The 14,194-nt window shown below is 40.8% G+C and overlaps 1 protein-coding gene across 1 annotated transcript in view; it reads left to right on the plus strand.

The window, feature by feature from the left end:
* LOC140699564 (trafficking protein particle complex subunit 9-like) overlaps positions 1–14,194 on the plus strand; it is a 217,174-nt gene that overhangs the window by 103,383 nt on the left and 99,597 nt on the right. Inside the window, exon 4 of the mRNA XM_072972219.1 lies at positions 11,254–11,380. Coding sequence (XP_072828320.1) covers positions 11,254–11,380 — 127 coding nt within the window. The remainder of the gene's footprint in view (positions 1–11,253; positions 11,381–14,194) is intronic.

Genomic DNA, 14,194 nt, shown 5'->3' on the forward strand with positions numbered 1-14,194 from the left:
ATCTGAATACTTAATCAGTTAAATAATTTGAAAAAATTTTCTCCTCTCTGTTGTTTTTTCACTTTCTGGATGGTGTCCTTTGAAGCAAATTTTTAACATTTGATGAACTCCAATTTATCACTGTTTTCTTTGTTCCTTGAGCTTTTGGGGTAATATTTAAAATCTGAGGTATTTTATTTAAACTTTTATATAAAAAATAACTTAATTCTTAAGACCGTTCTAGGAGATGGGTGCTGTGGTTGTCCACAGTCTATGGATAGGAGACTGAGGTGCAGAAAATTTCACTGAAATATCAGTGTCACAGCTACCCAGTGCTGTGGGATTTCAGACCCTCATGTTTGTCCCCAGCATTTGTGATCTTCACCACCATGCTCCACTACTGCCTGGAATCGTTAATGAAAAAGTTTTCCTTTTTTGATTTCTTGATTGTTTGTTTTCTCATTGGGGAACTCACCTCTTCATTTTCCTTGTAGAGATCTGTGTAGGTTTATTTTAGGTCTCATGTACTTATTTATTACTCAGGCTCCAGTGATGATTGTGCCTAGTTGATCTAATCAATTCATGCTCAAGTCTTTCCTGCTCATGACACTAAAAAGAGTCATGATTTACATAATGCTCAAAGAAGAGTGTACTTGAGTGATTTTATTTTTCTAACCAATCAAACCAATCAAATAAAAACCCAGTGTTGGAACAGATTATTAGCCCTGCAGAATAGGGTCACTGTCTTCCTTGTGTTTCATTTCTTTTGTCACAGTGTCTGGATAGTGCCTTGCTGTCCAGCAGTTTTGTGAGTATACGGTGCTCGTGAATCATTGTAAGGAAAGAATTTTGACAACAGACTGTGTTGTTCATTTCACGAGGGAAAAGATCATATAGAAATACTGCTCAGATTTATTTTAAAATTAAGCTTGGTGTTTTGAGAAGGGTTCAAGAAACCATACAAAAATCTTTTTCACTAATTTAAAATCTATCTTAGACACATTATGCTTACATAGCAGAGTAACTTATCAACTAGCCTTGACAAGAGGAGTGTATTATTGATTATCTATTTTAGTTGAAATATTCTACCTGGGATAAAGTAATCAGTGCCCATAAATGAACAAATATGTTCGTATTTCTATGCAACATGGGAGCAGACTTCATATCTTTCTATATAATATATATGACTGTGTGTTTTAATCTGTCTGTCAGTGTTTTTATAGTTTTTCAGCAATGTTGTAACTTTAGAATTCTTCTAAGGAAACCACCCCCAATTCTAGTGCAGTTTGTACTGTGTATCCTTTCTTATGCATGGGATTCCACTGTCCCCTCTGTGAGGAATTTCCTCTCCTATTGAGTTAGTAGCAGAGTTAAAGGAACTATGATTTCTAGGCCTTTGATCTCCATGTGTTTGCAGTTGGCTGTCAATCAAGATTTTCCCTTTCTTGAGTTTTCATTGTTCAATTAGAATTTTGGAAATAACAATTAATATGTTGCAACACTCTCCCTAGAAACTTGATGTGTCTGTGCTTTTCAGGTTCCAATTTAGGAAAATGTAAATGCACTCTTGTTTTTAAATAGTCCTTTTTCACTAGATATTTGTTTTCTTCTTTATAGTCAAAATATTTTTTTCCCAATGAATGAATCGGTTTGCATGTTTTAAAAAATACCTTACTTTTTATATTTCTTATTCTAACAGGTATATTCATTGTACAGAATTTAGAAAATAAGGATAAACACAATTATAACTTAAAAATGGCCTCTAATCTCACCTGGAGATACAGTTGTAAGGTTTGAAATTGAGAATTACAAGTCCTCTCAAATTGTTCTTCTATTTCAACTACGGTTTGGTTACTGAGATCCTCGAATTCCCATATGAATTGTAGCAGCAGATAGTTTCTGCAGAGCAACCCACTGGGATTGTGATCGAGTCAACGTTGAATATATGGATCGCTCTGGGGAGCACTGCCATCCCAAGAATGCTGTCATTTGATCCAGGAATGTGCGTGGTGTGTCTGTCCAGGTATTTAGGTCTTCTTTAATTTTTTTTCAGCATTGCATAGAGTTTACATTGGATTATTTTACTATATTTTTTGCCTTTATACTGAGGACAAGTGTGCAAGGTACCGGGATCAGAAGTGTATTGGAGCTCCGCAACTTGCTGCCACCGGACGCTGTGCTCTTGCTTCGCCCACTGTACAATGTTGCACAAAATAGGACCTAAGTAACTTTCTCTTGAAAGAATGATTATATGATTGCTGGATGATGCTTGAGAGTCCTTGTGATGATGTCTTTTTCCCAGAATTTCCCCTCTTCTTAACTATGCCCTTTCTCTTCCTTTCCTCCAGCCTGTGTTTCAGCCTGCCTGTGGCATTGATTTTCCTTGTCTGTGGACTCTTCCTTTCACTAGTTCATGATAATGTTACATGTGAGATGTGGAAACTTGCTAGATGTCAAGAAAGAGCAAATCCATTGTATGCTAATATTTTTAGAGTGTGTTATTGTTTTATCGATTGAAATTAAATCAGGCTGACCCATTGAGCCATCCCCTGAGCTCTTTTTGCCTTCCTACAGGTGATACTGTTCTCGTTGCTACATGTGCCCTTCCCCCAGACTTGGTTTTGGAGTTGAGTAAGTCACCATCACTGGAGCCCTCTCTTTAAATGATGAAGAGAACATTTGCTCTTTCTCCCTGTTTGGGGACTTGGATGAGATGAGGTAACAGATAAAGAATGGAGCCCCACCTCATTCTGACCCCCGCTCTTTCCGTTCCTTTCTCCAGGGGAAGAGTACAATACAAAAATATAAAGATTGTGAGCTAATGAGATAGACAAGACAACCGATCATTTATTAAATACCCTTTCATGCCAGAAACAAATGTATTATACACACAAAAAGCACATAAAATACGGTAGTACTTTGGTTACAAACGTGGGTCCGAGTTCAAGTCCGGGTCTGGAGTGACAAGTCCTGTGAGATGGAGAATTGGTGGGTCGGCTTAGCCTCTCCTGGACTTGTTTTCTGTCCTGCAGAGATGGGGCTCGCTAGGCGTCCCTCCCCCGTAGAGGTGCTGAGGGCTGTAAAAGACGCGTGTAGGCAGACCGAGTACAGCTGCTCTTTCCTCGTAAGTGCAGGATAGCATAGCTTTTGCGGTGACGGCTTTATGACCACACCGTGTAGACTCTCAGTGCTCCAAAGGGATGCCTTGCGGATTGGAGATGGGATTCTCACTTCTGTAAATACCCAAGGATTGTGTTATTGGGCCTTGCTGATTTGACTCTATTCTTTAGAAAGTACATAATGTAGATATATTTTTCAAACATGCATGCTTTTTTTCTTTTATTATTTATAGTTCTACCCTCTCATCTCTTGGTGTGACTTTTCATGGAATCCAGGAAACAGTCCTAAGCTACCTGCCTCTTCACACTTCTCCGTGGTGGTTTCCTTCCCTGACTAGAAGAGGGTTTTGCATAGGTAATTTTGATTGCTCCCCTTCTCTTGGAGACTCTCTGTTTGTCTGCCCATCTCTCACCTGTCCTTCTGTCCATTTCTCTACCCACTCATTCTTCTGACTTGTTCCAAGAAGCATTTCAGGCAGCTTACAGAAGAACAGATACCAAATAAACACGTGAGAAAATGGGGCCAAGTTCATACAGTGAGGCTAGGAGTTGAGCCTGTGTGAGATTTGCAGGCGTGAGACACACGCCTCTGCCTTGTGACTTATAAGATAGACAGCATCAATGTGCCTGAAGCTCCCAGCAGACACAGGGAAACAGGGTTTGTGGAAGATGCTCATTGGCTGTGAAATAAATAAGTGGCTTAGTAGAAGCCCAGCTTTTCCAAATACTAAGGATTAGGAGAATATTTTAGTGTCTTCCAAAATCAAAGTATTGCATCTTTTCTTTTTCAGAGTTTTATGTATAGTTGGTTAACATTCTATACCTGGAAATTTCTCCAAAACTTCTGCCCACGTGAGTCCCATGACTCGGGAATGGGGTGGTTCTGCTCATTGACGGGTGTTGGCCAGAAACGGAAAATGGCAGCCTCAAAGGAGCCTGGGATTTATCACTTATGTTTTTTCAGTGCTGTAGATTTCAGAAAATGCTTTCACCGTTTCTCTCCATCTGAGGCAGCAGCGTGCTCTCTTACCAGCATCAGAAGCTCAGGGCTACGGGATGGTGGGGTTTGACTGCACTGACGTGAAGACAGCTGAGCTAGTCACTGCAGGCTTGGTGCTTTCACGTAGTGCATTTCATGTTCTTTAATTGGTTTCAACAAGTAGTTAATTAACTGAGTTAATTAACATTTAATAAATATGATGCTTTGTTGAAAAGACAGTCATAGGCAGAATATAAGTTGTGAACACTTTAAAAACGGTTTCATTACTGAAATTTCAGTAGGGAAGATTCAGTTTATCTTATTTACGCCTCTCTTTAAAAGTAACAAAGAAACAAGACAGAAAAAGCAGAGGATGATTTCTATTCTTCCTCTCGGCTTGCAGGTGCCTTCACCTCCAGTGGCATCCATCCAGACATCAGCACTGACACTGGCCGTGCTCAGAATTGCCTCAGCCCTGAAGACACAACTGACAAATAGAAGGGGGGGCGCCCTGTTACAGGGGGTGCTGTCACTTTGTGGGTCCTTATGTAACTGCGTGGTGTTATTCAGGATTGCCCTTTCTACACTGCGTGACGGTGCTGTGGTGTCTCCTAGTTATTTGTTTCTGTAAGTACTCGTGTGTTTTTTCCAATGTGTGGTACTAGACATCAAAAAATGCTTTTTTCAGGTGAAAAATAGTGTGTATTTAATATAAAAGTCTGAAAAAAGTGTCAAAAGTGTCTATCTTGTTCCCAGTACTCAGAGATAATAATTAACACTTTAAAATCTATTTTCTGTTCTTTTCATCAGTGTGTATTACCTCTGTCATAAAAACCAGCGAGCACTGTGTGCCTGTTTACTGTATGGAGACCTCCATTTTCCATTCGGCTTATTACACATTTTGCTACAATATTCTATCTCCACTGGCATGATTTTTAATGACCAGTATAGCATTCTGTCTTGTGGAGGCATCGTCCATTTTACTTTGGACTTAAATAAACTTTTAAACTCCAAGTATACTTAACTGAAATACTGAAAAGAGAACTGTGGTGGTACCGAAAGTCCCCTAATTCCCTTCCCCTTATTTCCAGAGAGTAAAAACTGCTGACAATGTGGAGTATGTATTTCATGACCTTTATGCCTATGTCATATATATATACACATACATCACGAATATGAGAAATCTATGTATATGTGAGTGTATATATGCTTTATTGAAAAATAAGTCCATACTATATGTTTTCTGCAGCTCGGTTTATTCACTCAGGTATATATCATTGACTTCTTCCCCCTCTAGACTCACCCAGTCCTTTCAGATAGAGTAGAGGGTTTTCCTGATGTGCAGGTTTATTCTCTTGTGTAAGGACACCTTTCGTGGGAGAGTACTGTGGACAAGGCCTTGGACCACGCCGAAACGCCGGAACTTAAGTGCCCACAGCTCGCCGTGATTTACCGCATCATTGTCTTGATGGTAGACACTTAAGTTTTCTCCATCTTCCACTGTCAGAAAGGGTGTTTGACTGGAATCCTTCTTATACAAACATTCCTGTGATCTTGTATGAGTATTTCTTTAGTTAAAGTTTCTGGAAATTTAGTCCTTGGATGTGACAACTTCATAAATCACAGGCTCCTTTCAAGTAAATCTAGAAATTCCTTCTCCTGTGGGGAATGAAAAGATGTAGAATAACTTATGTAACCAATTCTCTATCGCTGGATATGATTTCACTTCAGCTTTTCTTCTCACCATTTTAAACAGTGCTGTGTAAATGCTCTGATGAGTACATCTATTTGAACTGATTTTTTCTAAATGAAACAATTCCTAAAAGTGGAGTTCAGCCTGTGTGTACACACGTTTTTCAGAGTTTACATATCCATTGACATGTCGTCCTCCAAAAGATCGCTCACAGTTTGTTCTCTCAAAGATGGACACTAGCTAGAATATCTTTTAAAAATATGTGCCAATATGATGAGCAAAAGTGCTTTTTCATTGTTTTAATTTACACTTGATGACCAGTGAGGTATTGAGCATTTTTCATTCATTAGCCATCTGACTTTTAAAAAGTGAATGATCTCTTTTGTCCGTTGAACACATTTAAGTGAGGGAGCTTCTCGTTGCTTTGTGACAGCTCTATGTATATTATGAACATTAGCCCCTTGTCTTCATCAAGATGTATCAGAGAGCTTTTCCTTGTAATTTTTTGCCTTTCATTTTGTTCAGTAGGTTCATTTTTGTTGTGGCCCAAAATAATCTTAAGATAGTAAATGTCTTCTTTTTGGGTTTTATTCTTGATATTATTCTTAGAAATGCTTTCTTATAATGGTATAAATTTCTTCTGTAGGTTTTTTTAATCTCTAAGATGGAGATGATAATGGTACTTGTTATAGTGAGGAGAAGTTGAATTAATATGAGCAAAGAATTATATTCGCTGTTATTAGTACTTTCTAATATTCACATCACTTTCTGTAATTTTTCTTGCGGTCAATATGACTGGAATAGAATTTGTTCTTTCCAGGGGATTCTCTGATTGTCCCAAGACAATTATTGAATTCATACTTTGCTTTTTAACTTGAAATCCCACCTGTAAAGAATACTTATGTACACTAGAGTCTCTTTTTGAGCTCATGGTTTATTTCTGTCAATCTTACTTTCTTACTCTAGCACTATATCTTACATATTGTAAAAAATTATTTAATATCTGACAGTGCGATTTTTTTGATTCTCTTTACCATCCCAAATTTTCTTGGCTAGTATTATGACTTTATTATTCCTGAAGAATTCTAATATAATTTTTCAAGTTAAAAAAAAAAGAAGTGTTGTCATGGGATTTTTTAGTAATTTTGAATTATCTTTAGGAGAACGTACATTTTTTCAAAACTGCTTTCCTCCATACAAAATGTTGATGTCTCTACTTTCACACCTCTTACTTTACCCCTCAGTACAGTCCTGTACTTTCTCCATGTACAACATGGGCATTGTTTTTGAGTTTATTCCAGATTATTGTTGATGATTTTGTTAATTTTTTACGTGAGAATTTTTTGCTATTATATTTTTTAACTGTTAAAACTGACACCTAGGAAGGAAGATTCGGTTTGTAAATACTCACTTTGTGACTTCTCATTTAAAATTGTAAGTTTTAAGTACTTGTTACAGAATCCTTTCTTTTCTGTTTTTAAAAATTTGTTTCCAAGATTCTCAAAATGGTCATAGCAAAGTAGTATAGGTGAGGAGACAGATGGAGAGAGGTAGTGTGGCTCATGTACAAACTGTGAGCACTTTCATGGCTGCCTTTACGTTGGAAAAGCTGCTGAAGAGTCCAGGATAAACCAGGGGTGGCTTTGTATGCAGTTGAAAGCCAGCTTTCCTGCCTGGTGAAGCCTGGTGGGCATGGCAGGTAGATGATCAAGGTCGAATGGAGGTTATTGGCTGCACAGAGCGCTGTGTCTGAGAACTGGAGAATATCACCATGGGAAATGCTTGGTGCCAGGAACAATGCAGAGGACCTGGGGACCCTGTGTGTTAAGGATTTTCCAGCCCTGGGAGTGGGAAGATCAGACTCTGCATTCAGATCTGAGTTTGAATTCATCCTCTTTAGTTTACTTGTCCTCTGACTTTGGTCAAGCTATATACCCTCTTTCACTTCCTGTTTTCTTATCTCTCAAAATAGGAGAATTACAGCCTGCTGCTAGATTGTTTGGTCAGGTTAAATAATTAGTGTCTATAAGATGCCACGTACAGTCACAAGCTCAGTGAGAAATGGGCTGTCGGCTGTTCTTCTGCAACTCAGTGCTTGACAAGACATGGGGGAAAGCCAGTCCCTAATTTGTGTGTGATGCAAGTAGGAACAGAATTAATGACTTGCCTTTCCCTAGCAGTACTCTTACAGCTTTGCTTCATTTACTTCTTTCCTCCTTTCCTTTCCCCTTTCCCATCCTCCACCAAAAGAGCCTGAGACTCTCTCAGAATACTAGATTCAAATTAATTTAAAGGTTGGCTCATCCTCATGAAATGATAGTAACATAAAGAAAATCTGTGCACATCCCAGAATACATTGTATTTGATTTACACACACACGCGTGCACACACACACACACACAATCAGCCTCCATCCCACTTGCAGAGGGAGAAGGACCACTTTTTCTGAGTTTTCACTCACTGAGCGTGAGAACAGTGTCTCTTACACAGACGTTCACCAGGCTTCGTGCATGGTGTTTTTAATTGAATTTCTGCTTTGTAGCCATAGATATAGTCTCCTAATAGAAGAGAGAAAGTGGAGACATAGACATTCTGCTGAGATATTGGTGTCATCATATTTTAGTTGGAAAGGACTTAAGACAGAATAGAGTCGTAATATTTTATGGGTGAGAATCCATGATGTTGTAACTTGGACAAGAACTTGGACCTTCTGCCATCTTGTCCACAAGGGTGAAGAGGCAACTGGGCAGGGAATGGTAGGGATCCTTCTTGCTTGAGTTCCATGTTCTTGCTAGTTTTCATTGCTCAGCTGCCTTTAGTTTATGTCCATGAGGCCTCTCATGGGAAGGTCACTCTGTCCTGATAGATTGAGTTTCTTATCAGCAAAAAGCTCTGGACCCACTCATATTTCCCAGAGTTTTCTGCTGACCTGCTGACACTTTATATAATTGAGACCTAAGAAACTACTGAATATAAAATACTTATTGTTATTGTTTGCCCTCGAGTTCCATAGGAATGGGGTGCTGTCTCAGGCTGTCTAAAGCCAGATCCGAACAAAGATAGGGTGACAGGTTGTGCTGCTGTTTCTCCACAGTCGAAGGGGATTACCACCTTAGCTTTATATTCAAGGCAGATGAGTTCAAATCTTGCCTTTACCAGTTATTATCTTTGTGAATTTGGGGAGAAACTGTACTTTTTTGTGTCCAAATTTGTTTATCTGTAAATAAGTTCAGTATTTATTTTAAGGTTTCTGTTTTAGAATTGAATGAGCTAATTCCCTCATTTATACCTAAAATAGCGATCGCATGGTTCTATGCTGGTGCCTTGGTAGTTGATTACTAAGGGACACGGCAGTGAGAATGGGGGTGGGGGGCCCCTGGATAATAGAGCTTATATTCCAGGATATGCTTGTAAAAGACTGGATGTGCAGTGGATTTTTAGTAAATATCTAATCCTTTCCTAATCTGCATTGATTGTGTATATATCTTTATACTAATATATGAACAATTTTTATTGCAATTTAAATATCTTTGTAGTATTTACAATATCTAGCTATAAAAATACGTGAAATAAAATGATTTGAATTTATTTTCTTTTCAATAAGCAAAACAAAATAAAATAGAAAAGAAAAAAGTTTTGAAGGAGTAGAAATAATTTTATTTCTGTGGAGTCAATTCCTTATAATAGGTTTTTTGTTCGTGTTGTTAAAAAGCATATAAAATTGATAGGTTGTGACATACTGGAAATGAGGAAACAGTGGAGACATACTACCTCTAAGGCAGTCAATTTGTTACCAAGTCCAAACTCATTCTGCTTGCTGCATGACAGGCCAATAAATCGGGAGATGAGATGTTGGAGTAAGGAAAAGAGACTTTATTTGAAAAGCTGGCAGGCCCAGAAAATGGCATATTGTTATCCAGTAGAACTCTCTTCCCCAGGGCAGAATTCAGTCTCCTTTTATACCAAAAAGGGGCGGGGATGTGGCTGGTTGTTGCAAACTTCTTGTTGTATGAATTGTTTGTCCTTGAAATCCTTTGTTCCTGCAGCTGTCCATGTGGGTCAAATTATGGTGCCCCCGTATAACCTCCAAAAAAAAGAAAGGTTATTCAGTATTTTACAACTTGCCATCTATACATAAGTGTAGAAGAGCAAATATTCTTAAAGATCAGAGCCCGGAGAATAGGCCCTCCTGGATATTTCAGGCTAAAGGCAACTTTCTTTTATAAAAGGTGCAGAAACATCAAGTCTGAGCCTAGAAAACAAGGTACAGGATTAAAGCCAAACGAACACATCTAACATGGAGTGAAATTTGTTCTTTCTATTACAATTTCTTTTTCTCCCTCATAAATAATTTTACTAAGAAACATGAGTAATTTTTTTATTTTTGCTTCTTAATAAAGGACTACAACTATATTTTAGTGAGCAGGGATGCTGTGCGTGCCTTGGGGTCACAGCAAACTCTTATTGGGGGTGGTCGACCCTGCAACATGCCTGATGCCCCGTGAGTGTTGGTGAGGGCCCCCTAACCAGGGGCTCTCTTCAGGAACCACCATATGGGCGTTGACCTCTGGCACCTCTTTTTCAGCTGCAGGAAATTTTTTCAGATTCTATGATAGAAAAATCACTCCAGCTGGGGATAATCAGGGAATAAAGGAAGAGGAAATGGGCTTGAAGTAGAGTAGAAGAGAAGGACAGAAGCTCAGGGAGCCTGGGGGCTTGGCAGCGGGGCCTCAGGGGAGAGAGGAGCAGAGGTGTGGATGGGACCGGCTACGGAACCAGCTCCTGCTGCTTTCCCTGCACCCAAGCCACACAGCTTTTAATAGGGCCCAGGACTCTCTCCTGTCTAGATGTCACTCTGGGCAGAACCTTGAGAATTGAAGGTAAGGGGTGGGCAGCACTCACCTAGGGGGTCACTGAGGAATTGGTTCAAGTCCACATTGACTTTTCCAGTCATGTGCCTTCACCTGTTCTTTATCTCAGGATCTGAGAAGCAGAAGCAAGGAACTCAGGGAGAGATCCAGGAAGATATCTGACTGTGTTAAGAGACGACAGTCACAGTGACACTGGGAGGGAAGACACTTGCAGCAAAGTAAAATAAATTCACAACTATTGCATCAGAGCTGCAGGTGTGAGAGAGACTAAGCCTGTCTCAGAGTGCAGGGGACAAGCGGAATGGAATGGTAAAATTAACACTGACAATTGAAATTTTGTTAAATAGCCTGCTACTTTTAATTTTATCACTTGAATGTATGCAGGTGTATTTCTATGAGCATTTATAGGTTCACACAACCCCACCAGCCCCTCTTGCCCCCATGGGGGATGGGATTTCTCAAGCACAGTGCCCCTCCTGCTTGCTTGGGCCACGCTGCGGGTCCTCGCCTGGGGACGGACAGCTACAGGACACTGAGTCCCCGAGGCACGGCCTGGGATACATGACAGGAACATCTGTGCTATTGGCTGACGGCCTCCATTTCCCCCTGCAGTGTAAGAATGCCGGTGACTCAGTTAGAAGCATGCATCCAAGCCATCCTTCCGTGTCATCACCATCTAGAAGCGGTGCCTGAATCTTCTGAATTTCTGCAGAATGTGGTTTACAATCACCTTCAACAAGTGAGTGTGTGTCCTCTTTCAAGTGGAGGAATTACTGCCGTTTTCCTGGAACTTACCACTAGTCCATCTGATTTTTCTGTGCTAGGATTCAGTATGGCCTGCTAATAACTCTGCAGTCAGATCTAGAAACCCTGATGAAGAGGATTATTTATTTTCTTTCTTTATATGATAGTATTTTACTTTCAAAATTCTTAGTTTTCAGTTCTTGGAGGAATTTTTTCGGGGGTTGGAGAAACAATTTTGCTCTTACCATCTATGTTACCTTTTGCTATATGCGTCTCACCTGTCTTCTGTCACTTGTGAGGCGGTTCCATTTGTGACCCTGTCCGGGTTGTTCATAGTATAAAACATAAAATCTGTAAAAGTACAGTCCCTTTTACTCCGAAGACATTCCACAAATACTCCTTTAATCTGGGTGTGGTTTTAAGAAGACACAAACATTAGAATATATACTTGCAGGTTGCCAGTGCAAAATCCCCAAATGAATAGTCGAGCTCAACATCTAAAATCTTTCTAATGTACCATGGATTTGTATGGATAAGTGAATTAGTTTGCTAAGAACTCAATCCTCCCAAGCTGATGCTCTGCCAGATGGTGGGGCCGAGGAACGAGGGCGTGTCCTGCCCTTCCTGAGCTGATATTTTCATGGCAAAGACCTTCACCAGGTGAAGAAATTGAAGTTTCTTCTAAGAACAGTGGGTCTGAAAAGAGTCCAAAAAGCGTGGGAGTGACACAATCCCATTTGTCTCAAGTAGGGGAGAGTGGCTGTGGGGCCACTTGGGAGACTCATGAGTCCTGGTGGGCAGTGTTGTTGGCTTCCACTTGAGCGGTGGGACGGTCAGTGGGTAAAAGTGAACATATTGAAGGCATGTTTAGATGGTAAAGAGGAAAGGGTCAATGCTTTCTGTGAAGGTAGGATGGAGTAAGGCCCAGGTTTCTGGGTGGATTAATGAGTTAAATAATGGTCCTGCTGTGTTCTGAGGAGGGAAAGCTGCAGAGGGAGTTCTGGGGGAAAACTGATGAGTTCAGCTGTTGGTAAAGTGAAAGGCTCTTAGATGCGTGGTCTGGGAGCTCTGGTAAGAGCCAATAGTGAGTAGGGGGCGGGGAGAGAGACTTTCAAATCATTTTGTCTTGTGAATATACATATAAGAATGAGTAATGACACAACCCCTCTATATTCTGGATTTAAAAGCCAGTAACATTTTGCTATATTGACTGCAGGGGTTCTTAATTTTTTAATAGAAATAAAATAAATAGAAACAAAATAGTGGAGTTAATGAATATCTTAGAGTTGATGTGTGCCCTTGTATGTATTTTCATACCTCATCTGTTTATAAACATAATCTACAAAAAGTTAACTTGCTTAGCATAAGAGTTAAACAGAGGGACGTGACACACTCTGTTGGTGGTTCAAGGTGATTTCTTAGGCAAATTATGTAGCCTCTCTCTGCCTTAGTTGCATCTTCTGTGATGGCCCCCGGGCCCCTCATCACAGCTTATTTCCTAGACTAGATGTTGGGAGGGAGGCTGCTGAAGGGAGTAAGAGGTGGCAACTGCTTGGGTCACTGAAGAGAGAGACAAAAACAGATTAAAGCCGAGAAACTGAGTGCTAATATCCTCAAAGGAGAAAGAATTCCTCAGTTTTTTGAGCCACTTAGCGTAAGGGAAAGAAAATCATGTGGATCCAAAGCTCTTGAGCATATGAGTATTGTGGGTGGGAGGGTTTCATCAGAAAAGGGTTGAGAAAAGGCCTTTTGGTTTCCCTTTACGTTTCCAGTAAGGATGAGGCGCAGAAGAAAAACCACCCGCTTCACTGTAGAAGGTGCTGTTTTGTGAGAAACTGACCAAAGGTTGGAAACCAGTCATCAGTGGTGCTGGCAAAAGAAGAGACTTCTGGATTGGGTGGGGCACTTGCTGTGACTTCCAGGTGACCTGCTGGCTGGGGGCTGTGAGGCGGGCAGTAGGTTTGCAGTGTGACCTGGGCATAATCTCTGGCATTGAGGCTGCTGTTCTGACTAGCAGAGCTGGGCAGACACCGTCCTAATGGGGCTGCTCGGGATGAGGTCTGGGACACCTGCCGTGCTGAGGGCGAGAGGAGAGCTCTCCTGAGGTTGTGTCCCTGTGAAGATTAGAAACGTCCTCCTGCAGGGGAGGAAGAGCCTCTGAGCAGCATGCCAGATGCACAGGCAAGACCAGCCTGAGCATGGAGATTTCAGGAAGCCGGAATTCATACAGGCCCGAACAGCCTTGTTCCTGAGAAACTGGAGGGAAAAGATGCTGCAAAAGCATGCTAAGTTCAGACACTGTGGTGTGTCATGAGTGATAGGAAAAGACTGTTCAGGCAGCCACGAGAGAACCCTGTGGGTGTCCCAGTTGGGCGTCACACAGGAGGGAGGAGCAGAGTTATATACTGTGTCACTTATTAGCTGTGTGACTTTGAGCAATATCACCCCACCTCTCTGTATATATATCTACATCTGTAAAGTGACACAGTGACAAGCTCGTGTCATGAGAATGCTTAGTTTAGCTCTGATCCCCTTTGTCCAGTCCTGTCAGTGCTGCCCTGCAAGGTTCTGCAGCGGCTGCTCTTGCCCTGCGATGGGAGGGCATAAAAGGGCATTGTAGCACCCGAGGGCAGGAAGGGGTTGCTTTAAAAGCAGACATGTAGCCTCCTGCAGCTGCAGACCTGCAGGCAGTTTGGTTTATATTCTTGGAGAGGACTTTGGAGGCCTTTGCATTGACTTAAGACATGTTTTCCCTTGGGGACCTGATTTGCCTTTGCAGATTATTGTTGAAGATTTGGGCTTCTGGCAA

Source organism: Vicugna pacos, chromosome 11 (genome assembly GCF_048564905.1).
Source record: "Vicugna pacos chromosome 11, VicPac4, whole genome shotgun sequence".
NCBI lineage: Eukaryota > Metazoa > Chordata > Mammalia > Artiodactyla > Camelidae > Vicugna > Vicugna pacos.